Genomic DNA, 27,500 nt, shown 5'->3' on the forward strand with positions numbered 1-27,500 from the left:
AGGATTGTGAAATGAAGTGTTTACATTTCCTGGGTGAAATAATGACACCTCAGCAGTTTTCCAGGCTGATAAAAGAGGGAATTTAATCATTTCCAGCTCAGGTTAACCTCGTTTTTTTACATGAAACTAAAAAGATGAACTACTTCTTATCAGAGCTGATCCTGCAGCCTCGGTGCTCCTGGGTTCTAACATCAGTCGTGTTTTGTTTTCTTCTTTAAAATCCAGGCCAGGATTTTGTGGGTAGATTTTGCTGTGAGTCCATCAGGTTCCTCCACTTCCCTCAAACAGTCCCGAGGTCAGCTGGCGACTCGAAAACTGTTTGTATTCGTCACCGCGGAGACCAGAAATACTATTGTACTTTCACTCATCTTCGCTTATTGACCGTTTGAATCGTCATATTTAAATAGAAATCTCCTCGGGGGTCAAATGAAACAGACTGGGAATAAATATAATCATTTAAAAAAGAAAAAAAAAACAGACATAGATATACTCTGCATTTTTAAATAAGCTTTAACAGTTTGTTTGGTTTCTGTTCTTGTTTTTTGCACCGGACAGGAATCTGGTGTGGAGAAGAGAAAGAACCACCTCCTCCCAGGTCTCGGTTCCGTAAAGAGAAACACTTCAGACTGCAGGAGGTGGAGAACGTCGTCTGATCCTGATCCAGGACGAAAAACCAGGAGAGGCTCTGATCAAGAAACGCCTGCCTAGAACCTCTCAGTTAGAACATCTGTTAGAACCTCCCAGTTAGAATGTCTCAGTGAGAACCTCTCAGTAAGAACCTCTTAGTTAGAACCTCTCAGTAAGAACGTCTGTTAGAACCTCCCAGTTAGAACCTCTCAGTTAGAACGTCAGTTAGAACCTCTGTTAGAACCTCCCAGTTCAAACCTCTTAGTTAGAACGTGTCAGTTAGAACCTCTCAGTAAGAACCTCTTAGTTAGAATGTGTCAGTTAGAACCTCTGTTAGAACCTCTCAGCAAGAACCTCTTAGTTAGAACGTGTCAGTTAGAACTGACACGTTCTAACTAAGAGGTTCTAACTAAGAGTCTTAGTTAGAAGCTCTCAGTTAGAACCTTAATTAGAACCTCTCAGTTAGAACCTGTCAGTTAGAACCTCTCAGAACGTCTGTTAGAACCTCTGTTAGAACCTCCCAGTTCAAACCTCTTAGTTAGAACGTGTCAGTTAGAACCTCTCAGTAAGAACCTCTTAGTTAGAATGTGTCAGTTAGAACCTCTGTTAGAACCTCTCAGCAAGAACCTCTTAGTTAGAACGTGTCAGTTAGAACTGACACGTTCTAACTAAGAGGTTCTAACTAAGAGTCTTAGTTAGAAGCTCTCAGTTAGAACCTTAATTAGAACCTCTCAGTTAGAACCTGTCAGTTAGAACCTCTCAGAACGTCTGTTAGAACCTCTGTTAGAACCTCCCAGTTCAAACCTCTTAGTTAGAACGTGTCAGTTAGAACCTCTCAGTAAGAACCTCTTAGTTAGAATGTGTCAGTTAGAACCTCTGTTAGAACCTCTCAGCAAGAACCTCTTAGTTAGAACGTGTCAGTTAGAACTGACACGTTCTAACTAAGAGGTTCTAACTAAGAGTCTTAGTTAGAAGCTCTCAGTTAGAACCTTAATTAGAACCTCTCAGTTAGAACCTGTCAGTTAGAACCTCTCAGAACGTCTGTTAGAACCTCTCAGTTAGAACCTCCCAGGTAGAACCTCATGCTCTATTTCTCGTCTCCAAACTGAACCAGGTTCCAGTTTGAACACATCAGGATTTAAAAGCAGAATTTGGATTCATGTCGTCACCAGTTTGAATTTTAGTGGAGAAATAAACTTTCACACTCCGACGTGACGGATTGATTTAATTCATTTCTTCTCTAAACCTCATTATTCTGTCGTCCTGAGGAACTGGAACCTGATTCAGCTCAGTCGACGAAGAAAAACATGGAGGACCTGCCCTCAGCACACACACACACACACGCGCGCGCGCGCACACACACACACACACACACACACACACACACACAAAATCAACAATCTACAGTTTGAATCCACGTCTTCACGTTTCCGTCTGTTTGTTTTCAGAAGAAAGACAAACTTCCTGCAGCTTTTAATGAATGAATGAATGAATGAATGAATGAATGAATGAAGCTCCATGTGGAGGAAACCACTGCGGCTCCCTGGCGCCCTCTTCTGGCCGCTTCATGGAATTCAAAAACAACCTGGAATAACGAGTTTTCTCATATTTTTTTTCCTCTCCAAAATAAATGCAATTATTAATCCTGAAGGAGAAAGAATATTATTTCATCCATTCAGAAAGTCTGACGTCACATAATCGCACCAAAACAATAAAACTCATTTGTAGAGAAACTTCCAGAACTGCTAACAAAACCATCTTTCTCTATTTCTATCTTGACAGTTCAGCAGTTTGTCTCACATGTAAATTATTTTTAAAGCATTTTCAAGAGAATACATGAAAATTAAATACATTACTGCAGGACATTTAAATATTTTGTACAATTTGTGGATCAGCATAATGTGTGAATTATAGAGTGAAATCTGATGAATTGATCCAATGTGAGCTTTTCTTCTAGATATTTAGTTTGAAGTGACTCAATACACCACCTAGTGGTGTAAACGGTCATTACAAGACAAAACAGGAACCTGATCTGAGTCGAAATACGAGCAACAAATAAAAGGAAAATAGCCTTTTAAATCACATCATCATGTTGACTCACATTAAACTAAGATATATTTAGGACCTTCAAAGTTTTATTGCAGGAAGTTTAGGAGCAGACGTTTTGTTTGTTAGACGAGTTGAACGCTGTTCTTTCACAAAAGCAGAAGTTTCAACCAAAAAGGAACTTAAACGCACTTCACGTCGTTCTCACGAGTCCAAATTGAGGAAAAAGTTGCTGCGATATAACAATTATGATTAAAACACATTTATTCTACAATGAATGAATGTCATTAAAAAGCACAAAACAAAAGTTAATGAGCGATTCGGTGAAATGAAGCGACTCGTCAGTCAGGAAAAGGTTTTTCTTTCCTCTTAATAAGGAGAAAAACACAAATAACTGACGTGAGCAGAGATTTATTAAAGAATCGTGGCGTCGCGTCTTCATGAACCTCCAAACTGCTTCATGGGAGGAAATAATAAAAACCTGTGTTTTGTTCATTTTATCAGTCCGTTCTGCTGCTCCTCTGTCCTCTCCTCCTCCTCCTCCTCCTCCTCCTTCTTCTCCTCCTCCTTCTTCTCCTCCTCCTTCTTCTTCTTCTCCTCCTCCTCCTCTTGCCTCCGTCGCTCCGCCTCCTTCTGCAGCTCCTCCTCCTCTCGGGCGTCGGCCTCCTCCAGCTTCTGCTGCACGTCGTGGGGAATCTCCACCTCCATCAGGTTCTCCATCCCTTCCTCCGGCTCGTCTCCGATCAGCACCTGAGGCCACGAGCAGAGAACCACTCAGACCATTCCACACCTCCTTTTTCTCAACCTGTCCTTTATCAGTATTATCTAGATCAGAGTTTCTCAACCACTGCTGTTTCCTCCAGATCGTCATTTGCTCTCACAGCGACAGTGTGTTGCAGAGTAATCCTGTATAAATACTCTTCACCACTAGAGGGCAGCACAGAACTTTGCCGGTGAAATGTAAAGTGACAGACGTCAGTGTGGTTCATCTCCACCTCCTGCTACCATCTTGTATCAAAGTACTGTGTCAGTGACAGTGATGGAGAAGTTTTTGAAAACCAGGATCTCAGCTCTTCATCCATCAGGTCCAGGTTTCACACTGAGGGAGGCACTATTAAAAAAAAGTCCTTGCTTTCTGGATTTACTGGATTCCTGTTGATAAAACTGTGATGAGAAAGACTTTATATTGTTAATAGAGGCTACACAGTTTAACATGGTGGTGGTGTGACTCTAGAGTTTTCCAAACAAAAAAGTGTGTCTTGGTTCAAAGAAGGTTGAAAAACACTGATCTAAGTATTCAGCTTTTAGATTGAATTTTTCAATTTTTAGATTGAAAAATTAAAACATCTCAGGTTTTTTTCCTTCTCCTGCTCCATAGCGCCCCCTTGTCTTCTTTACTTACTACCAGCCGTTCTTCCTCGGAGGTGTGTTTCCCCGAGCTCCTCGTATAGCGACGTTAAGGCCCCGCCCACAGCAGGAACCTGGTTCACCTGAACCAGTTGTTTCTGCTCTGTCGTCCACACGAGGCGGTTTTAAAAGCGTGAAAACAGGTTGTTGTTTTTTTTAACACGGGTCCCAGAGTGGGGAGATTCTAAAACCCCGGCTCGCGACAAAGATGAAAAACGACAAAGATGAAAGACGACAAAGACGATCGTCTGTGGAAAATCACAGCAGCGTTTTTAAAGATGAAAGGACGAGGACTGAGGGGCGTGTCTCCCACCTGGACCAGCTTCTCGCAGGCTGCAGCCACGTGGACGTCCTTCTCCCAGCTGTGAAGCTCTCTGATGATCGGGTAAACGTTCTTCTCCTTCAGAATCAGCCGGCCGGGCTTCGTCGCCGTCAGCTGCTCAAGAGACGACGCAAACATCAGTGTGTGTGTGTGTGTGTGATGGTGTGTTTGTGTGTGTGTGTGTGTGTGTACCAGTAGCAGTGTTTCCAGCAGCATCTTGCGGATGTCGGGGTCGTCCTCTCGCTTCTTGTCCTCCGGGAGGTACTGCAGGTCGACCGGCAGACCTGAGAGACAAACACCAAGAAAATATCGGCCGCCGTCTTCACGTTCCTACGTCGAGCGTTTTCTCAAGCTAGCATTGGCGTTGCCGCGAGAATCACGTGATCGCCGCTCTCGGGGCGACAAATGGGAGCGCCTGGCGTTGGCGTGATCCGTTGGCAATACCAAGGGATTTTTGTTGGGAAAAAAACTCAAAATCTAAATATTGACAAAAATATAGGAGTCAGTTGGAGCAAAGGGGCGGATGAGTCATTCCAGCTGGTTAACAACTGTATGAGGTCATTTAATCATGTTTAGCATGTAGCCTCATCACGTTAACATGTCGGGGGGCGGAGTTACGTGATGCCCCTGAACGCATCGCTCAGCTGCTGCAGTTAAAACCAACCAACACAATTGGTGTCACAGTTCAGAGGAATGTTTCTGAAAACATTTGAAGCGAGAAATTAGCTGTAGTTGAAAAGTTAAAACGCTTTTCCACGGAAGTGTCTGCGGTGAGGGGGCGTGGCCTGTCCGGAGGGGGCGTGGCCTACGAGTTAAATTCGGCTTTTCAAAGCGAGTGACTTTTACTTTCTCAATAAGCCGTCAGGAAACTTTTTACAGAGTAAAAAAACAAAAATGGAAGCAAATAAAACTGTGAATTACACGACATTTTTTTAAACGAATTAAACTTTTCAAATCAGTTAATTAGTGGAGCCTCACCGTCGTTCTCCTCCTCGCTCAGCTCCTCCGGTCCGGCCAGCGGCAGCAGCAGGAAGGGCAGGACGTCCACCTCGTCGCTCAGCAGCCATTCGTGATGGACTGGACAGACAGAAGATCAAAGAACTGGTCAGATCAAAGGACTGGTCAGATCAGGACGGAGCTTCAAGGAGGAAGAACATTCTGGATTTATTCCTTCAACACTTATTTCAACATTAAGAACACGTTGTTATTCAGAATAATCTCACTGCAAGAGGAACCTTTGCCTTAAATTAAAAAAGGGAAACGGCTTTAGGAAGCTGATATTGCAATACAAATAATAATAATAATAATACAACTAAACACATTTTGTTATATAGATCTGACTGTTTATTCCAGTTTAAATCAAACATCTGAAGCTATTTATCCATAAAAGTAGTAACAAGTTCATGGAAACTTCAGTATTTCATACTTTATTTGATCAGTTTCACACATTATTGCCTGTACCTGCTCCTGTCTGAGCGCCGCAGCTCCTTTAAAATGTCGGCAGGGCAGGTTTCCGTGATGCACCTGAACGCATCACGAAAAGCTCCTGCAGTTAAAACCCGACCAACATGGCGGCTCCGACTAAAACTCTCTCTTTTACTACTGAAACAGTTCAGAGGAGGTGAGAAAGAAACTGTGCAGCTGAAAAGTTGAAACGCCGCTTCAAAGACGTGTGGCTGCTGTGAGGGGGCGTGGCCTCCTTATGAGGGGGCGTGGCCTGCGAGTTCCACAGCTTCATCTGGGAGTGTGAACAGTCCTGCAGTAAAAGCATTAACTGGTCCCTGCTGGAGGTTCCACCAGGGAATCTCAGGGCCTGGAGGGTCCACCAGGGAGTCTCAGGGCCTGGAGGGTCCACCAGGGAGTCTCAAGGAGTCTCAGGGCCTGGAGGTTCCACCAGGGAATCTCAGGGCCTGGAGGGTCCACCAGGGAGTCTCAAGGAGTCTCAGGGCCTGGAGGTTCCACCAGGGAGTCTCAAGGAGTCTCAGGGCCTGGAGGTTCCACCAGGGATTCTCAGGGCCTGGAGGTTCCACCAGGGAGTCTCAAGGAGTCTCAGGGCCTGGAGGGTCCACCAGGGAGTCCCAGGGCCTGGAGGTGGCGGTACGAAGGTCTTACCGTGGTCGAAGCAGCAGTTCCTCAGCGTTCCGACGACTCCGCCCCTCCTGACCGCGGACGCCTGGTACTGCGTGTAGGGCAGCAGCCTCTGGATGACGCACCTGAAACACCCGGACCGTCAACGGCAGGCTGGGACAGGAAGTGAGTGCAGACCGGGGGGGGGGGGGGGGGGGGGGGGGGGGGACGGTGGTCCCTCACCTGTCCTGGTCCAGCAGGTAGGTCCGGGCCTCGGGCAGCTGGGTGAGGTTGGACAAGAGCGGCGCCAGGTAGTGCAGGGTGGACTTCTTGTTGTAGCCTTCGGCGCAGAAGATCTCCACCAGCCGGGCCAGACCCAGGTCCTCCTGCAGGACCTGCAACCGCAGACACTCGTCTTACAGTCTAGTCCCACCGTCCCCAAGGTTCCCCAAGTTTCCCCAAGGTTCCCTTGAGCCGGACCTTCAGCACCGGCCTGCAGGTCTTGTCCAGGCGGGTCAGGTTGGACAGGATGGTGCAGATCTGATCGGAGAACAAGTAGTCCGGGTCCTGGAGCTTCTGGAACAACGTCTTCAGAACCTGGACGTCCTTCAGCAACGCCTGAGAGACAAAATGGACCAAGACGCTAAGTGTTCATGTCCCAGAGACACAATCAAACTGGGACTTTATCCTCCAGAGTCTTCAGAGGATGAAAATCAAGAAGAAGAAGAAGAAGAATTTAAAAGTCGTCAACATGTTCTTCCTCTTCCTCTTCCTCTTCTTCTTCCTCTTCCTCTTCTTCTTCCTCTTCCAGACGTCAGTGTGAAAGTTTCATATCGCTAATGTACATGGATAAATACTGACTAATGTAGTACATAAGGTGTGGCAGTAGTTATGGTAGTAGGGTGGTATGGTAGTAGGGTGGTATGGTAGTAGGGTAGTATGGTAGTAGGGTGGTATGGTAGTAGGGTAGTATGGTGGTATGGTAGTAGGATAGTAGGGTGGTATGGTAGTAGGGTGGTATGGTAGTAGGGTGGTATGGTAGTATGGTAGTAGGGTAGCAGGGTGGTATGGTAGTAGGGTGGTATGGTGTAGGGTAGTATGGTGTAGGGTGGTATGGTAGTAGGGTGGTAGGGTGGTATGGTAGTAGGGTGGTATGGTGTAGGGTAGTAGGGTGGTATGGTAGTAGGGTAGTATGGTGTAGGGTGGTAGGGTGGTATGGTAGTAGGGTGGTATGGTGTAGGGTAGTAGGGTGGTATGGTAGTAGGGTAGTAGGGTGGTAGGGTAGTAGGGTGGTATGGTAGTAGGGTAGTAGGGTGTAGGGTAGTAGGGTGGTATGGTAGTAGGGTAGTAGGGTGTAGGGTAGTAGGGTGGTATGGTAGTAGGGTGGTATGGTGTAGGGTAGTAGGGTGGTATGGTAGTAGGGTGGTAGGGTAGTAGGGTGGTATGGTAGTAGGGTAGTAGGGTGTAGGGTAGTAGGGTGGTATGGTAGTAGGGTAGTATGGTGTAGGGTAGTAGGGTGGTATGGTGTAGGGTAGTAGGGTGGTATGGTAGTAGGGTAGTATGGTGTAGGGTAGTAGGGTGGTAGGGTAGTAGGGTGGTATGGTAGTAGGGTAGTAGGGTGTAGGGTAGTAGGGTGGTATGGTAGTAGGGTAGTATGGTGTAGGGTAGTAGGGTGTAGGGTAGTAGGGTGGTATGGTGTAGGGTAGTAGGGTAGTATGGTGTAGGGTGGTATGGTAGTAGGGTAGTATGGTGTAGGGTAGTAGGGTGTAGGGTAGTATGGTGTAGGGTAGTAGGGTGTAGGGTAGTAGGGTGTAGGGTAGTAGGGTGGTATGGTGTAGGGTAGTAGGGTGTAGGGTAGTAGGGTAGTATGGTGTAGGGTAGTAGGGTGTAGGGTAGTAGGGTGGTATGGTGTAGGGTAGTATGGTGTAGGGTAGTAGGGTGTAGGGTAGTAGGGTGGTATGGTGTAGGGTAGTAGGGTGTAGGGTAGTAGGGTGGTATGGTAGTAGGGTAGTAGGGTGTAGGGTAGTAGGGTGTAGGGTAGTAGGGTAGTAGGGTGGTATGGTAGTAGGGTAGCATGGTGTAGGGTAGTAGGGGGGTATGGTAGTAGGGTAGCATGGTGTAGGGTAGTAGGGGGGTATGGTAGTAGGGTAGCATGGTGTAGGGTAGTAGGGTGGTATGGTAGTAGGGTAGGATCCAGACTCACCTGGTGAAGAGTCTCATCAGCTGACAGGTTGACCAGGACCAGGTAACAGTCCTTCGCTACGGCCACCGAGGGGTCAGAGGTCAACGCAAACAGAGCGGAGATCAGGTCCGGCTTGGAGCGGAGGAGGCGGCGGCTGTCCCTGGACACACACACACACACACACACACACACACACACACACACACACACACACACACACACCTTAGTGTGGGAATAAAAACTACTTTAAAAAAATCATTAAAACAAAAAAGAAAAAGAAAAAGAAAAAAGAAGAAAGCGCATCAAAGTCCCTTTGAAGACAGACCCTCACCTGTCCCCAGACCCCCACCTGTCCCCAGACCCTCACCTGTCCCCAGACCCTCACCTGTCCCCCAGACCCTCACCTGTCCCCCAGACCCCCACCTGTCCCCAGACCCTCACCTGTCCCCCAGACCCCCACCTGTCCCCAGACCCTCACCTGTTCCCAGACCCCCACCTGTCCCCAGACCCTCACCTGTCCCCCAGACCCTCACCTGTCCCCCAGACCCCCACCTGTCCCCAGACCCTCACCTGTTCCCAGACCCTCACCTGTCCCCCAGACCCCCACCTGTCCCCAGACCCCCACCTGTCCCCAGACCCTCACCTGTTCCCAGACCCTCACCTGTCCCCAGACCCCCACCTGTCCCCAGACCCTCACCTGTTCCCAGACAGGCCCAGGAGACACTCGGTGGCCCGACCTTTGACGTCTGGACGGGTTCTGGACTCCAGGAAGGAGAGAAGCTCGTCTGCTTTTGCGTCACTCAGCATTTTCTCAGCTTCTGTCGCCTTCATACAAACAAGAAGGAGGAATTATGGAAAATATCATTATTTACAGGATTATGTCTTTGAATTAGGAGCAGCATTTATTGAACAAACTATCCTGTTAAATATATAAAAATATCTAGTAATGTAGTAGTAACAAAGTGTTGTACTGCACTCCATCTTTTGAAAATAGATTATTACGGATTTTCTGGATGTAAAAATATAGAATTTTTTTTTTTTTTGATAAATTTCTACTGACATGGATTTTGGACATTTAATTGTTTTACGCCACAAATGCATTGGTAAATATATATATATATATATATATATATATATATACACCGGTATTTATTTATTTATTTATTTTTCCTGCAATCTGCACCAACAGCAAAAGCATTAAGTTAATATTGGGAAGGATTAAGAACTTTTCTAAACTCGACTCCGTTAATCAAAACGTTTACATGTCTTGATCTGTTTAAGCAAAAGCTAAACCTTATAAAAGTGTTTATTATGACAAATAAATGCTCAAATACAAATAACGACAAAATTACTGTTCGTTTCTTGAATGATTACGTTTCACTTTTACGTGTCACCTTCGTTATAGGTTCAAATAAGAAAATTATGTTGCTAAAATATCATTCAGTATCAGCTCCCTTATGAAAAAATACACTGATTTATTACAATTCCAGACAAACAATATGAAGATTATTGAGGCACAGCTGGAGAAAATAATAATAATCATAACAACAATAATAATATGAATAATAACTCAATCTTATATAGTTCTTTTTTTTGTACACTCAAAAAAGCTTTACATGGAAAAAAAACTAAAATAACAAGGAAAATAAAATAACAATAACAATAATTGACTAAAATGTGCCAAAATAAATACAAAATAAAATAATTAACTTAAATGTGTCATTAATGACCTAAAATTGGAATTAAATATAAAAATGTCATTCTTTTTTTCAAAACGTATAATTAGTTTTACTATTTAATGAATTATTTCCTGGCCCGGCGTTGCACTGCTTCACGAATTCATTTTATTCGTCAAATTGTAATATATTGACACGTTGAAATACTTATTTAATGGTGTTTTAATTGACTAGTTTTGGCACATTTATTCCTCCATACGGTTCATGAAGGCACATTTTTAAAGCAGCGTTACGAGTATTAACACATAAATTACACATGGACACTCACGTTTACATCAGCAGCTCAAAGTTAAATAAATGTGTTTGTTACGGATTCGCGAGAGCAAAATAAATCAGTTTTTCACGCGATCGAACATGTTTAATGAGACTTTTCTTACCGGGCGCTGCTAAAGGACGGGGAAGGTTTTCATTTCTCTCTTATTCCTCTTGTTTATGTCGCTGAAGCGTCACACGGACAAACACGTGGACACGCGCTCAGACCCACTTCCGGGTCAACTTCTTCTTCTGCAGTTTGAAGTGCTCTTCACGAGTCGACCGCCCCCTGGTGTTCACCGGAGCAACGTGTCATTAATGGGAAATACAAGTTCAACCCAGAATGGATTGAAGGAATTAATAAAATATTAAATAAAATTATAATTTAATTATATCTTCTATATAACTTGTCATAACTACTAATAATGCCATAATAACATATCATACACTTGTTTATCTATTTTTATAGTTTTTTTATATTCAGTATATGAATATTTTAACATTTTCTATTTTGTTTATGAAAATTATGAAAATAGTATTTTTTTTAAGTGATTTTTATTTATTTTTTTACAAAAATATCCTTTTTTTTTTATAGATTATATGTACATTCTTCCGTAGGATTTCATTAGTTTTTTTGCTTTGTTGTTTCGACGACAAAGATGAAAAAAAAACCCACAATATCCAAACAAAGTAAACAACAGGACCATTGGTAATGCAGGTTATTCATAAAACAAAATCATTTCATACATGAACTCCTGCCTGTTTTAAACGTTTGTTGTATTCAGAGAAGGATCATCTACTTTAGCTGAAGCAATCTGGTTTTTTTGTTTTGTTTTCTATTTTGGAAAACTTAAATTTGACCAATAATTTAAATGTATTCTTGTTATTTAGTAATATTTGCCACGTCTCGGTGCTGCAGGTCAAACTTAACCCAGAGGATTGTGTTTGTAGTAATCGCAGTGAAAGTCGCCCCCCCCAGCAGAACTGCAGTTTGCTTAGAAAACTTTGAGCTAAATATAAAAATGTTTAAACGACACCGAGAGCCGAACTTTTCAGACTTCCTGGACTCAGTGGACATCTTTAAAAAGCGCTTAAAACCACATTTATTTACAAAGTCCAGTCGACACTCATCAGCATTTGTTGTGTTTTTAGGAGGTTTTCTTATCTGCTTTTACTGTTTAAGATGTTTTTCTATGTTTTTTACTGTGAAGCACTTTGTGGCTCGATGTCTGGGAAAAGCACTATACAAATAAAACTTATTTATTGTAGAAGAAAAGCTTGAGGTTTGACCAACAGCCGATATAATTTGTTTCAAAGATTGTTATATCGTCTGCATACAGTGAAATGCATGGGTACCAATAAACCAGATTGTGGAATTCCATCGTCCACATCAGCAGGAGAAATATTAAGACTTCAACATTTAAATTCAATCAAGTTTAACTAATACAGCTTTTACTTGGAGAATATCAACAGAATAACAGTGAAACATTGCAGGACATTTGGATTTTATAATTTAATGGATGGAATAATTTACAAAGTTGGAATGCTGAAATGGAAATTAAATGGATTCTCCATTTTTTATTTTTTTTTTAAATAGTCGCAGTTAGTTGCAAAAACTAAGTACATAATGAAAATATCATGTGGGAATCAAAGGATAAGGCTTTGTAACCAAACTAAGCCAGGTTGCTCATGGGAGGAATTGATGATTTGGTCCAAAGTTTGACGAATGCACTGGTTTCACAAGAGCTAGAAATCAGTGTGTCGTCTGTAAATAAAGGAGCCGTACGGGTCCCAATACAGAACAAATGTTTTTACACATTTAGAGAAATGTTGTGGCCTGATGCAACTTCACTCAAAACTTTAATTAGAAATGACAATTTTGTGCAACATTTTCTTTGCAGAACAAATTCCAGCCGTCGAGCTCCAGGTTTTTAATTTACAAACTACTTTATTGATATATTGAGGAAAAAAACAACAAAAAAAACAGCACAAAGAAGAACGTTCACAAAGTTTTGTCCCTCGGCGACCGTTTGCCTTGAATGTTGCATTGAAATGCTGAGATTGCATATTGAAGGTTTGAGGCCCCCTGCTGTGCAGCGCGGCGTTCCGCTTCCCCTCAAAAGGTACGAGTCAACTTCCACCAACCAAGAGGCACTTTGGATGTCGGGGGGGGGGGGGGGGGTGGAGGTCTGCTGGGGGGGGTGGAGGGGTTGAGGGGGGGGGGTTCCCCTCTGAAGCTCAGATTCACTGAAGCTGTAACCGATTTGTGAGAAAAGCAGGAGCTCAGAGTCGCTTTTGATCGTCTTCATCGGTGAGGCAGGACAGACGGGGGGACAGACGGCGGGACAGACGGCGGGACAGACGGCGGGACAGACGGCCGAGACGCCTCGAGACTCAACGCAGACAATTAAAATGTCAAAAAAAAACACACGTACACTTTCAATACCATTTGAGAATAACGAGAGTAAAAGTCGGCGTTGGAAGCTGGAGAACGTTTCACCAGGCGTCTGCAGAGAGCGAGGAGGAGGAGGAGGAGGAGGAAGAGGAGGAGGAGGAGGAGCTTCAGTCTGGATTGTAAACGGATTAAAATATTCATAGCGAGTCCAGCCGGAGGACGGCCGGGAGGAGGAAAGTTCAGGTTCAGCGTTCGATCAGAGTCCCGATTCTGGACGAGGCGACGGCGTTCGAGGCCGAGGAAAACATGGCGGCGGCCGACGGCCTCTCTCATGGCTCAGGGGCGGGGCTAGTCCATCATCATCATCATCGTCGTCGTCATCCTCCTCCTCCCCCTCACTCCGACTTGTCCTTCCTCTTGGACGTGAACGGGACCTTGCTGGCCACCGTCGAGCCCACGCTGGAGACGCCGCCGGCCACGGCGGACACGCCCCCTTTCACCAGCCCCACCCCCACGGAGGGCACCGTGGTCACGGCCGACTTGGTGATCTCGAAGCCCTTGCTGCCCACCCAGGCGGCCCCGCCCACCGCCGCGCCGACCACGCCCTTGGTGACGTTGAAGAGGCCGCCGGTCACCCGCCACATCATGCCGGGCGGCGCCGCCGCCGCGTGGTCTTTCCCGGATTCTGCCAAGGAATCAAAAAAAAAAAACGTGTAAAAAAACAACAAAAAACTATATTATACTTGTATAACTATATTTCCATTTTCTCTATAAAAGCACATTGGAATGACTAATGAATTTAAAAATGTCTTTTTTTAATAATTAAAAAAAAGCGCACAGCAAAAACCAAATCCGGAGTTTCCATCGTCACGTAAAATTAAACATTCTAGGATTGTTTGTCTAAAAATAAACATCCTGCTTCTATTTAACCTGCTCTACCAGACAGGAGCAGTTCTATTCAAACTAGATCTTCGTTTCCAACAGCCAATTTAAGACCAGTTAACATGTTTCACATCATAATTCTACTTTTTGTTTTGTTTATACAGCAAGGTTTAAAAAAAAAAAAACATTTGTTTACAAGGAAACGTCGGAAATACTGAAAATGTAGTTTTCACGCGTGGCCACTAGAGGGGGCTGTTTGTCACACAGAATACGCTATAATTGTTTCAGAAAAGTTGCGTTTTCCTCCGTTTACAGAGTCGGAGGGTTTTTCAAAAAGTGGCCGAGCGCCACTTTGTTAACGGTCCCCGAAATACAACCTACGTTTTCTGTTCCACCTGAAAACGTCCTGGAATCAGAGCCTGAAACTGAGACGGAGCCTGTTTGGTTCAAAATATTCGACCACAGTGGGGGAGTTTCTTTTTAAAAATGTGATTATTTAAACTTTTAATTCCTTCCGTACGTGTGGAGGGTGAATCACTGCTCAGGTCAGAAGCCGGGACGCGGCCTGGTAAAACTCACCGAGTTTCTAACGCAGTTAATTGTTGAGATTTTAACTTTTTTTAGTGCCGTAAATCGATAAAAAAAATTAACTTATTAATCGCACAAGTTTCTGGAATTAATTGCGATTAATCACAGTTTTTCTCCTGAAGACTGAAGCTTGTAATGAAATTTATTCAAGGAAAACCACAGAATTAGTGTCGACTCAGCACAAAGAGACTATATTTAAATTAAGACTATTTTTATAGCTTTTTTGTGAAACCGTTTAAGATCGGCAAAATAAAAACAAATTAATTAATTAATAAACGTCTAACGTAAATGTGAGTTCAGTGAGAGTGCAGCTCCACCACTTTGAGGATTTTAATATTTCTAGAAATAAAGTTGTGAAATTATTACATGAACTCAGTGGCAATAAAATACTGTAACACACACAAATGTGTGTGTGTGTGCTGTCCGGGTATCACATTGTGTGTTTCAGTCTTATCTGTTGCAAAGCAAAATAAAAAAATAAAAAAAACCTGAAAAAGAAATAAAAGAAAGCTCAGTGAGCGTCACTTTTGAAAACCTGCAGGAATTCTAATTCCACTAAACGGCCGCTGGCGTCCTGGCCGGTCGTGTGAAAAAGGCAAAATAAAGGTTTGCAGACGGAGGAGAGAAACAAGCGTGTCGTTTTAGTTGTCATGGTTTCCTGCGCCACACCCAGACGAGTCACGAACCGCCGCTACAGGAACGTCTGCTCACTGAACGCCGCCGCGGCGCCCCGGCCGGTGAACCTTCAAACCGGTTGTAGAAGCAGCCACAAGGCAAACAAGAGGCTCCTTCAGGGGCAATAAAAATCAACTAAACACTCCAGCTAGACACACAAAGATAATCTGGAGTCGCTATAGAGAAGTAATTAGAATATTCTGCAGTTTCATAAGGAATATTTACAGTCACATCATCAGCATAGAAGGACATGCAGTATAGAAACACCTGAAAAACACCCCTCTTATCTTTGGGGGTAAAAAAAAAAGGGCGGTTCTGATGGAAAGAACTGGATTTAATAATCTTACATTATATTTTATTAGTATTACAATAAACTCCTACGCAATATATTTCTTACTAAACCAATAAAACCGTGTAAGCCAGCGTTGAATTCTCATTACGACACCAGCTTGATGTGTCAAACAGAAGTGCATGTTTTACCTACTCAGCCACTTTCAAAGGGACATTTTGTGCCGTTTTTCACGTAACGGTTTGCCGAATTCATTTTCTTTATTAATATCGTCATTTTCCTTACGTGTTCTGTTTGTTGTTATTTTATCCTATAACAGCCGTTTGTGTGCGAAACATGTCCTGAAAGTATTTCACTAACACACCATGACGATAGCACGCTTTTCCAGAATTTTCCACACGTGCACCCATTTTTACCCACAATCCCAGCCGCCATTGCTGCAATTTTTTTTTTTTTTTTTTGCAGATTTTGCGGAAATGAACCGGCGAGTTAAGAAAAATCATCCCACACTATTCCTATTTTACACACAATTCGACGTGCTGGTCGTGAAACGTGGCTCCAACAGCTGCACATTCCCCTCCACTACCACTTCTCGTTATTGCCGCCGAGGCTCAACAGCGCCCCCACGTGACTCCTGGTGGTACTGCGGCCAAAGCAAAAAGGTCGACGGTGGAACATTAGAGCGTGTAACGTTTGGTTACATCGCCAGCTAAACTCAAAAGCTTCCAGGGGTGTGGAAACCTTCCCGGTGGAACCGGCGTCGCTCACAAACAAACCAGTCGGAGGTTCTCGGTTCTCGGGACACAAATAGCAGCCGGGAGCCGCTGGTACACAAACACTGGCGGCTCCCCGGGCGGGGGGCCACGGGGGCCACGGGCACCAAAATAGCAGCAGGCAACACGCCAGCTGAGATTGCACCATATTCCCTGGCTGATGTTCCAGCGTGTCTAAAGGCCCCCCCCCCGGGGGGGGGGGAGGGGCACCTGTGGGGGAGGAACCTGAGGGGGGGGTGCGAGGGCTTACCCTCCGAGGGCTGGGTGACGGCGGGTTCGGCTTCACCCGAGGCCACGCTGGTCCCCGGCTGAGGCTCCACGTTCACGCTGTTGACATTCTGCAAATAAATAAAAATAAATAAATAAATAAACAGAGCATCGTCACTCAGAGCCTCGTTCCTTCTTGCAGAACACTTGTTGAATTTATTAAAATGATTTGATTTTGTTGTAAAGTTGCTAATAGGAACAGAAAACACAAGATTAATCTTCTCTCTGTTCCCGTTTGTTCATGTACGGATGACATATATATATATATATTGTGAAATGGCATGACGCAACATGAACAAATAAATAAATGTAAAAAAATTATGAAAACAGGCTCAATTTGGCTTTATTCTCCAGAGAACGCAGGACGGGACCATTTAATCGGAGTCAAAAGAAAACAAACCGCTAAAGATCAACATTGTCTTTGTGAAATTTGTGCGTTTTTTTTTTTTTTTACTAAATCTGCTGCGAAACAATATTCAAAAGTAAATACTAATGAAAGAAACAAAACGACAGGAAAACGTTCAGATAAAACACAGATTAAAGAAAAAAACGTGTGAATTTATGAGATTATGAAATCTTGTTTTATTTGTTTTTATCATTAAAGTTGGAGGTTTTTCTGTCTCAAATCATGAAAAAATAAAGTTTCTAAAAGGTGGTTTTTTTTTAGATTTTTTTTAAGAAAAGGTTAAAAAAAAGCTTCGGAGGAGAAGCAATAACAGGAAGCTGGTGTCAAATTACCACTGATAACGTCTGTCTGAAGCCTCAAAGTGACAAACTGGAGTTCGTAAAGTTAAAATGGTTCGTCGTGAGACTAAACACCTGAAATCCGACGGAAACCGTTTAATGAATCAGCTGCTTGGAGCTCAAAGTTTTAAGGTTTGAGGGTTTTGTGTTTCGTCCGGTTGCAATACCACAAGTCGCCACCAGGGGAAACTGCTGGGCCTGTATGGAGGCATTGTTGGTGGAAACAATGTTTGTGTACTTGTAAAACTGAAGTTGTTTACCTGTAGATTTGTTTTCTCTCCACAAATACACACAAAATGTGTTTTTCCACCAGATTTACTGCAACAACGGGAGGAAAAAGCTGATTTTATTTAAAATCTGTGACTTGTTAAACAAGATTTCTGCTCCTGTAATTAATTTGTGACGTACGACTGGTGTTGTGGAGAGAAAACAATTGTCCAGGAGCACAAAACAATTCAAGGCAACGCAAGTATTTTTATAGAGCACCATTTAAACAAGGTGCTTCACAAAGGAATTAAAGAAATACAGAATAAAATACATTAAAGCTTCAGAAGAAAAGAAATGCATTGGAACATATTATAATAAATAAGGTGAGAGATTTAAAAAGAAAAGTGTAATAAAGTAAGTAAAATCATTTTTTTAAATCTAATTTTTGTTGCTGAAATACGTCACTTATCCGTTTCGACCCAAGAGAAAGTTACTTCAATATAAACATGTTCACAAATTATTATAAAGATAAACAGATTCTGGTGCACTTTTTAAAAAATCCTCAGGGCATTTAACTTTATTCATTTGACAAAAAGTGAAATATTTATTAAAAACCTCCATGATGTGGAGAATTAAACTTGTGAATGTTTATATAATTAGGGACCTCGCCAACGGCTGGTTTGTTTTTGCTTTTGTGGATTTGTCCTTTCAGAATAAAAGCAGCCTCCACACGTCAACGTCTAAAAACCATCCAGAACTTTAACTTGGTGACAGATTTTAATCATCTAAATGCAACTCATTTGTTTGGAATTAATTATTGTGAAAGGAAAAGTAGTGTGACTTTTCCTCTTTGGCTCCGCCCACATTTCACTTTCCCTGCAGAACGAGTCTGACGGACGACAGACACAATATTAGCTCTTCGTTACAGCCCTTATACCTTCGTTAATGTGTGGCGCCTGCATGCTCTCCCTCAGTTCCTCCAGCCCACAGCGCCCCCTGTGGCCCGACAGGCCAACTACACCCCTTACAGCAGTTAAATCGATGCAATTTGATCATTTTTCCCCCCAAAAAAGTTAATAATAAAGGCAAAAACTTTCCTTTGAAACGCTGTCGTGTGAAACGGGACATGAAAATGTGTAGATTTTAAATACAAGCGTGTAGAAAAGTGGCGGGATCCAGGTGCATTATGGGAACTGGAGGATTTATTTCGTTTTTTTTTTAGTTTCGCCCTCCTGTGAAGGTTAACGAGACGTTTTACACATTAATTTTACTGCAGTTCACGGCTGGTTTGTGTGTGTTTGTGTGGGTTAGTCAGTTCCTCCTAACGCTTTAATGCATTTCTTTTATTCTGTACTTCTTCCGGGCCGCGGACGAATCCCGTCTTCAGGCGCAAGACGTGAAGTCGGTGTTGTTTTGACGGATTCCTAAATGGCGATAATTACAGTGCAGCTATCTGGGTCGCACTCATGCTTCAACATGTCATTCTACCACCAGGAGGGATTAGCACCTGGGAGTTACTAGTTCATATAATCTGGTTAATTCCAACACTTGCTGGTGACGAAACAGAACGGTGGAGTTTCACTCTATGCTTATTTATTTTCATTCATATTTTAGCACCTTTCGTGCCATTTTAAACTCTGATACTCGATTTGAATAGAACTGAATGTCTCTGGAGAGGAAAAGCTTCTGATGTACAATTATTTACAATTAGGTGACGCTTGTAAAGCCAACAGTGGCATAAACATGAGTTTGTAATTGTTTTGGGTTTATATCTGACAACATGATTGGTGCAGCAGAAGAGTGAATCATTCTCTCAGTCCTGCACGAGACAGAATCTCTCAATCTCCATTTTAGCGGTTTTCAGATTACAGGAAATACAAAAGTTTCTCAATATGATCACACACGTAATCCAGTGCAGGAAATAAATAAATAACAGGAGCCCTTCAAGATAAATTCTCCTACTTGGACACGTGTGAAGCGATGGGAGCAGAAAAGGGGCATTTAATGTATTTATTTTAACGTTTATATCGACTATATGTTTGAAGAAGTGTTTAAAAAAAGTGGCTGTAGGGTTGTTAAAAGAGAAGGCCAGCCATGTTTGAGGGCTTTAACTTATTTTGCCTTTATTTATTAAATAATAAAATGTGTTTAAGGAACGATTGTAGAATCCCTGGTGTCAACAGGCCAGAATAATGAAGGTTTAAAAATATACATCGTGTACATAATGTAATGAAGTGAAAAGCTTTTAATAAAGGACTAAATGATCCAGAGTTTAAAAAACAGCAGCTGGACGTTGAGCCTCTTTTTTCCTGCAACGTGGTGAAACTGCAGCGTCTTCAGACACTTTATTCCTCTTATAAAACCTCTAAACGACACTTTTTTTTAACATTTTTAAAACAAAATCCACTGGTCCTGAAGTTCAAAAGCTTCAGGTGATCATGAAAGATGAGAAATAAGAGAAACATGTGGAAGTGATGGAGCAGAAGGAAGAAGCTGCGATCAATCAATCAATCAATCAACCAAGTTAAACCCGCTCATGTGACGGAAACAGTGAATAAAGACGTTTTCTCACCTTCACCATCGCTGCAGTGATAAAAACACACCTGGCAGACAAACTTCACTGCTTTTCTTCAGCCTCGCAGGAAAACCGCTGGATTCTTACGTGTCGCTTTGTGTCTGGAAGCAGCAGCGACCCGCGTTTCTTTTCTTTCTCTTCGAGGTTCTGATTAAATGTTGTTGTTTTTTTTTGGTTGTTATTTGTACTTGAACGCATCAGTGTGCAGCTCCAGGACAAGTCGAGCTCCTCGCGCTGCTCCGCCGCCGCCGCTGCTTCTGCCGACGTGGCGCCTGCGACGCATCAAACACACGCACACAACAATACGGCGGCACTTAGTGCACGACGGCGCACTGCACTTCCGGCAGGGAGCTTCACAATAAAAACACACACGTTCCAAACGCTGGTGACGTGGAGGCCATTTGATGATGGATACCAAACACTTTTTATTGTTTTACTTTACTTTACTTTACTTTACTTTACTTTACTTTACTTTACTTTACTTTACTTTACTTTACTTTACTTTACTTTACTTTACTTTAGTTACCTTCCCTCAAAGGATGTAGGGAGAAGGTTATGCTTTTATCTTTGTGCATTTATTTATTTATTTATTTATTTATTTATTTATTTATTTATTTATTTATTTATTTATTTATTTTCCTAACACTACTCTCCAGAATTGCACAAATTTTTCAGTGGAGATTTGAAATCATCCAAGGACCGATCAATCGTTTGGTTTGTTAATTTCATTCATTGTAAAATAAATAAATACATAAATAAATACATAAATACATAATACAATACAATACAGAATGAAAGTGCTCAAATTCTTGAACAAAAGGGCACAGAAAGAAGATTTATATATATATATATATATATATATATATATATATATATATATATATATATATATATATATATATATATATATATATATACTAGTCTCCTTTGTATGTGTGTACAATTATTTGTACGATGTTTGATGATAAAGTAGAATAGAACAGAATAGAATAGAATAGAATAGAATAGAATAGGACTACTTAGATGACATGCAGAATAGAACACAGATTAAGTAGAATAGAAGTTAAAATCGATTTTTTTTTTCAGAATGGAAATCCAGTTTTATCATCCTTCTATTCTGTGAATGTGAAGGTTTGGTCTTCTCATCTGGAAACCTGCTCTCGACACATCTGGACTGTCCACTTTCTATCTTTGCCTCTGGTTCACGTTCTACTTCATTTGTCCTGAATATTCGACTTCATCCTGTCTGAACTAACCTCTGCAACCCGTCTGAAGTGTCTCTGGACACTCAGTTCTGGCAGAATCTGGTCTTTACAGCAGAACCACGGGAGACGACTGGAACTCCAGAGGACGACTGTTCCAGTCTTGAAAGTCTTGAAAGTCTTGAAGGTACCTGGGCCTGGGCCTGGAGACGTTTCAGAGGGACTCTGTCGAAGCACAACTGGTGGTAAATGGTGTCTTATTGTCTCTTGTCATTTGTGGCTTCAAGGGAAATATTTGCATCGTCAGTTTTTTTTGTTTGTTTGTTTGTTATTTTCTTTTAACCTGAAAGCCATTTATTGTGAAAGCAGGAAGTGTGTTGGGGGCGGTTACAGCTCCGGATCCTGTCCTGACTGCCTGTCTTCACACACACACACAGCACACACACACACACACACATCCACGTGTATACATATGCCTGTGGATGACCTTTTCACGAGTCTTGATGTGGATCACGAGGCTGATGTTTGATTCAAATTCAGTTGAAAACACCGTTAATAACATGGGAACATTCTGTTATACTGTCTCATGTTCACATATAGACTCACTCACATATAGACTGAAGCCATAAAGCTAAAGATAGTATAGATAAGAGTGAAGGGTCAAATGATGTTGGCTTCAAACTTCATTTTGTGAGTAAAGAACAGAAATGTAGGAGATTTATTCAGGGAAAACCACAGAATTAATGTCGATTCAACACAAAGAGACTATATTTCAATTAATAGACTATTTTTATAATGTCGTTTTAGCTTTTTGTGAAACCGTTTCTTTAAGATCAGCAAAATAAAAACAAATTAATTAATTAATAAACATCTAACATAAGTGTAAGTTTAGTTAGAGTGCAGCTCCACCACTTTGAGGATTTTAATATTTCTAGAAATAAAATTGAACTCAGTGGCAATAAAATACCGTAGTAACACACAAATGTCTGTGTGTGTGTGTGTGTGTGCTGTCCAGGTATGACATTGTGTGTTTCAGTCTTGTCTGTTGCAAAGCAAAATAAAAAAATAAAATAAACCTGAAAATAAATAAAAGAAAGCTCAGTGAGCGTCATTTTTAAAAACCTGCAGGAATTCTAATTCCTTAAATTAAGCTTAAATCTGTAAACCCTCATACAATCTCAATTCTAAATATTGTTTTTAAGAAATTTTATTATATTTAGTTAATATTTTATTAAGCAGACTTTTCTGGCTTCCAGTGTTAGGACAAAAATACAAATAGCAGATTGATTCCCATGCAAATGAAAGCGAGGTGATTTCTCCTGCTGGTTCCTGTCAGGAGTCTCGCTGCAGCATCCTGAATCACTTCAAGTTGTCTGAAGCAGTTATTGTGACACCCTGATAACTGGGATTTACAATCTGGAAGTAACAATTAATGCTTGGATTAAATTCTCAACATTGCCTAACCCTAACTTTAGGGACATTACGCAGGTTAAAAAGGGCAGAATTGTTTAATAGTCAAAGGACAAGTCATGGTCTGAAGTGACTCCCAGGTTCCTCACAGTGGTACCGGACCGGAGAGTCTCTGTATGAGGAGCTCTATAGCCTGACTGGAAAGGCTCTAATGGCTCGTTTGTACATAAATAGTCACATCACTGACTTCAAACAACTTTTTCTAGGATTTTGAAAATCAAGGAAAGGTTAGATATTGGCCTGGGATTAAAGGTGTCTGCTAAATAACCACAAGCCTTTTTTCTATTTTTTTCATAAACATGGAAGAATTTGTTTCCTGTGAAATAATTATGCAACTCAAGAAATAACAAATGTATTTAATTTAAAAAATTTTTTAAGGCAGGCATATCCAGCGCTGTATTCGGATCAGGCATATGCTTGGCCTCCTTGTTTGGGGTCCTTACTGGAGGCTCGGCGCCAGTCTCCGGCTGTCGCAGCAGAAGTAAACACGAGTGAAATTTATTAAACATTCAAGCGTTTCAGTGGACTTTGTAACTTCATACGTTTCAAAATGAATCTGGAACTACTAGGTAAATAACAGAACGTGTTTTTTTGTTTTTTTGTGTACCTCGTTGCACGTTTAAACAATGCATCACTTGTTGAGGTTAGCTTCATCAGATAGCCTAGCATGCTAACCGAAGCCGCTACGATTTAATATCAAAATAAACGAAAGCGACGTTTTTCCAGATTTGAAGTTCTTTAAACGATTGATGGTGAAGTGAATTTCAATAACAGAACAGTCGAATATCTATAACTAAATGCTTTTTGATTGATTTAATTGATTGAAGCAATGCTAGTGGTTGGCAGACTGTCGTCCTCGGTTGTTTAATGTCGTTTATACAAAAGTTTTAGGGATTAAAAACACTGCATGGTTCTCATTCTTGTTATTTGTCAATATAGTGACACCGTATAATAAAGAATATCTACCTTCAAACCATAGGACAACGATTAAAATTTGAAATCCTAAATGTCGTTTTTCAAAGCCTGAAATGAGAATTACTTTGTCAGTTTTGTCAAGTTTTTGCTCTTTACATCGACCATTTGCTCCCTTATAAATCTATTTACAGGTTCTAGACCCCTTTTGCTTATTTTTTTACGTTTTGATTCGAAATGTTTATAGAAATGAAATGATGGCAGCAAAGTTTGTATTCAACCTCTTTGCATCGACTTATGAATAATATTTTTTTTTGTTCTTCTTCTAGAATCATTTGGGCAGAACTACCCAGAGGTAAGCCTCCTGTTTATAATATGTACATGCAAGTTCGGGCTCATGTTTGATCACTGGAAATCAGCGGAACACTTTTACACACAGTGTGAAAACAATGTTTTATTTTCTTCTAGTTGTAATTCCATGGTGTATATTGTTGTTGTTAGGAGGCAGATGGCACCCTGGACTGTATCAGCATGGCCCTCACCTGCACCTTCAACCGCTGGGGGACCTTGCTGGCTGTGGGCTGCAACGACGGCCGCATCGTCATCTGGGACTTCCTGACGAGGGGCATCGCCAAAATCATCAGCGCACACATTCACCCCGTCTGCTCGTTATGGTGGGAAACGTACAACATGTAGTGCCTGTCGTCACCGCTGCTTCGCTTCAGACCAGGGGGTCGGCTTGAAACTGACTGAGTGAAACAAGGAGTTTCTTCTCATTAACTCCCTGAATAATTACTTGACAGTCAGTGAACACAGTCTTAGTTTTGACTGAACGAGCACATTCATAGAAGTCGGTCCGATTTTATACCTTTTCCTGCTTTCGACCAAATGATGTCTTGTCTTGTTTCTGGTAACGATTCTTTTTTCCCACTGAATTGATTGAGTTGCTGCTGTTGGTCCAGCTTTCAGTTCTGACCTCCTCACCCGGGGAACAAACGTCCTGAACACCCGAAGACTGCCGACACACTCACTTAAAACACTTAATTCGCACAGGCCTTTGATTAAAAAGACAGATCTTACTTTCTTTATTAAACTTATCTTAATAACGCGCTTACCTTATTTATTATACTTTTCTTCATTGTTTGTTTTAATGCATTTCTCTTATTTCTTCTAAAGCTTTGATGTATTTCTTTTATTCAGTATTTCTGTTATTTCTCTGTAAAGCACTGTGAATTGCCTTATGTTTGAATGGTGCTCTATAAATAAATGCACCTTGCCTTGCCTTGAAACTGGGGTACACCTAGAAGAACTGATTTTATTTTCTTTAATTTGTTTTAATTTATCCACATTATCTTGATTCCTACAGCTTGTCTCATTTCATACAACAGAAAAAATTAAGAAATTACATTTGGTTATTCATGAATATTACATAAATCGACCTGGTGGTGAAATCAGCATTTTGTAGTCATGTTGTTGTCGGGGGGGGGGGGGGGGGGGGACACAAGTATAACCCTTCTGTTCTGTGACTAAATGAAGAGTTTTAAATGAGGCCTCATGCATGTTGTGTGTTTAACAGCTGGAGTCGAGACGGCCACAAGCTGGTGAGCGCCTCCACGGACAACATCGTCTCTCAGTGGGACGTCCTGACGGGAGACTGTGACCAGAGGTTCCGCTTCCCCTCGCCCATCCTCAAGCTGCAGTGCCACCCCAGAGACATGTGAGCCCCCCCTCCTCCCAGCCTGCACCCCGACAGAACTGGGTCGACGCCGCCGCTCCAGTTTGACCAGCAGCAGCGTCTCAAGTCCGCAGTTTGAGTTTTGTCAAGTGCCTTTCTGAGTGGCGTCTGTGTTCCAGGGACAAGGTGCTGGTGTGTCCCATGAAGTCCGCCCCGGTCCTCCTCACGCTGTCCGACTCCAAGCACGTGGTTCTGCCCGTGGACGATGACTCGGACCTGAACGTGGTGGCGGCTTTTGACAGGCGGGGCGAGTACATCTACACCGGCAACGCCAAAGGAAAGGTCCGCCCCTCCACGCTCCGCCGGTTTTTTTTTTTATCTTCGGATTTCTGTGTGTCCAATTCAAATGTTGACTATTTTCCACTGAAACATAACTTGTGTGCTCCTTCACCATTCACTTCTTGTGGCAGATTTTGGTGTTGAACACAAACACCCAGGAGCTGGTGGCTTCGTTCAGAGTGACGACCGGGACCAGCAACACCACCGCCATCAAATCCATCGAGTTCGCTCGCAAGGGCAGGTGAGCCGTCGGGCGTATTTACACCCGAACACAATGAGGACACCATGACAGGACGCGACGTTTTGACGTTTGAAGGTTTAGCCCAGGGGTCGGCGACCTTTAATGCTCAACGAGCCGGTCGGTCCCGTTTCCCACTGAACACCCAGAGAGACACACACACTGTCACTCACAATATCACTGTGATGTTATGTGAGTAATGTCAAAGAAGCACGCTAGAGGACAAGCTTATACTTTACTACAGACGTGCACATCAGTCTTTTATTTTGACAGTCCCACAGGAAGACCACGCCAGGACGACACGACACACAAAACCTTCTTCACTGCTGGTTGACGACTTACAACTAATAAACTAAACTACATGAACTAAGCAACAAAAACACAATTACTACCGACACTACAAACCTAACATAACCCTCAATAATTACATTTAAAACACCACAAACAGAAACTCCCATAATGCATTGCAGCTCTCAGTTCCTTTATCGCTACACATTATTAAAATGGAAGATAAATGTGGGAGATGTGGATTGTTAGAACCATGAGTGTGATGGTGTGTCTTTAATGTCCTGTAGTTGTTGTGTAATTCACTAGAACGTTCCGTCACTCTCAACAAGTCTGGAATGAACCTCCTGGAACTGTCGGCGCTCCGCCGCTGCCATTATTGTTGCGTAATGACATTACGTCGCTGCGTCGTTCACGACCCGCCTACATTTTTTTTTTTTTTTTGAACTTTATTTTTATTTATTTTTTAATAATAAACATGAACATGAGAAATCACGTTACAGAACCTTCCTCGACAGCAAGACAGCTCTTACATGACAATGTAAGAAAAATAATAATAATAATACTAAGACAACAGAACTGATGAGACAAATACATAGAAAGATTGGCAGTTAAGACATTATCGTGTCGTGGAGGTGACCGTTCAGTTCGACAGGTATTTTTCTATCGGGAACCATTTTCTCATGAAGATCTCAGACTTCTACTGTCGTTTTGCCGTTAAAGCCTCCGTTCCATCCGCCTCTCTCACTTTGTGTTTCCATCGTCCCTGCTGGTGGCTGAACTCCTCCACTTTATTGTCATCAATAGTATATGTAACAGGTGCTTTTGATTTTTCGTAAACTTCTCGGGAGTGAAGTCAAGAAGAAAGTGGCCTGGCGTGTCCGGTACCTCGCCTCCCAGAACCTTCTCTAACGCTTCACGCCTCCACAAAGGAGTCAAAGTTGGGCCATCCCAGAATATATGTGAACGATCTCCAACCGTTCATCATCCTCTCCAACACTTTCTTGCCTTCGGATGGTCAACAAATGTAGAAACCGCCAGAGGTGTGTCCCCGCCTACATTTTACCACTCTTAGCGGGACTGCGCTCTGGGTGGCCTTGCCTCCTTACGTCCCTCTCTGGGTGGCCTTGCCTCCTTACGCCTCCTTGGTTTAGCCATTCGTCTGTCACAGAACTTGATGCGACACTTTGGCCCAGAATGTCTCAGACCCTCAGTTGCAGTTCAAGGTTCCACCGATTCTCACCCGGACGTGTTTGTCCACAGCTGCTTCCTCATCAACACGGCAGATCGGATCATCCGGGTGTACGACGGCAGGGAGATTCTGACGTGCGGTCGGGACGGCGAG

At 42.5% G+C, this 27,500-nt stretch overlaps 4 protein-coding genes across 5 annotated transcripts in view; 2 read left to right on the forward strand and 2 right to left on the reverse strand.

Moving 5' to 3' along the window:
• Nucleotides 1–27,500, forward strand: part of dennd6a (DENN/MADD domain containing 6A) — a 342,604-nt gene that overhangs the window by 187,308 nt on the left and 127,796 nt on the right. The gene's annotated exons all lie outside the window — the stretch shown is intronic.
• hgh1 (HGH1 homolog) lies at nucleotides 2,914–10,877 on the reverse strand. Its single transcript, XM_080494995.1, has 10 exons — nucleotides 10,765–10,877; nucleotides 9,349–9,476; nucleotides 8,673–8,811; nucleotides 6,950–7,087; nucleotides 6,713–6,864; nucleotides 6,515–6,615; nucleotides 5,381–5,479; nucleotides 4,595–4,686; nucleotides 4,394–4,516; nucleotides 2,914–3,423 (listed from the first exon to the last, which is right to left on the reverse strand). The coding sequence occupies exons 2-10, from the start codon at nucleotides 9,456–9,458 to the stop codon at nucleotides 3,166–3,168; spliced, it is 1,212 nt and encodes a 403-aa protein (XP_080351121.1). The 5' UTR covers nucleotides 9,459–9,476; nucleotides 10,765–10,877; the 3' UTR covers nucleotides 2,914–3,165.
• LOC308129196 (transmembrane protein 263) lies at nucleotides 12,242–20,289 on the reverse strand. Its single transcript, XM_080495007.1, has 3 exons — nucleotides 20,032–20,289; nucleotides 16,492–16,579; nucleotides 12,242–13,719 (listed from the first exon to the last, which is right to left on the reverse strand). Exons 1-3 carry the CDS (start codon nucleotides 20,038–20,040, stop codon nucleotides 13,430–13,432), a joined length of 387 nt encoding a protein of 128 aa, XP_080351133.1. The 5' UTR covers nucleotides 20,041–20,289; the 3' UTR covers nucleotides 12,242–13,429.
• Nucleotides 23,144–27,500, forward strand: part of rbbp5 (retinoblastoma binding protein 5) — a 12,798-nt gene continuing 8,441 nt past the window's right edge. For both annotated transcript variants that reach the window (XM_080494989.1, XM_080494990.1), the window contains exons 1-7: nucleotides 23,144–23,275; nucleotides 23,948–23,973; nucleotides 24,120–24,292; nucleotides 25,195–25,335; nucleotides 25,473–25,635; nucleotides 25,764–25,873; nucleotides 27,419–27,500. The exon at nucleotides 27,419–27,500 is cut by the window's right edge and continues 38 nt beyond it. In XM_080494989.1, the coding sequence (XP_080351115.1) occupies nucleotides 23,257–23,275; nucleotides 23,948–23,973; nucleotides 24,120–24,292; nucleotides 25,195–25,335; nucleotides 25,473–25,635; nucleotides 25,764–25,873; nucleotides 27,419–27,500 (714 nt within the window). In that variant the 5' untranslated portion in view covers nucleotides 23,144–23,256. The remainder of the gene's footprint in view (nucleotides 23,276–23,947; nucleotides 23,974–24,119; nucleotides 24,293–25,194; nucleotides 25,336–25,472; nucleotides 25,636–25,763; nucleotides 25,874–27,418) is intronic.

The sequence above is a fragment of the Blennius ocellaris genome (genome assembly GCF_963422515.1).
Source record: "Blennius ocellaris genome assembly, chromosome: 4".
Taxonomy (NCBI): Eukaryota; Metazoa; Chordata; class Actinopteri; order Blenniiformes; family Blenniidae; genus Blennius; species Blennius ocellaris.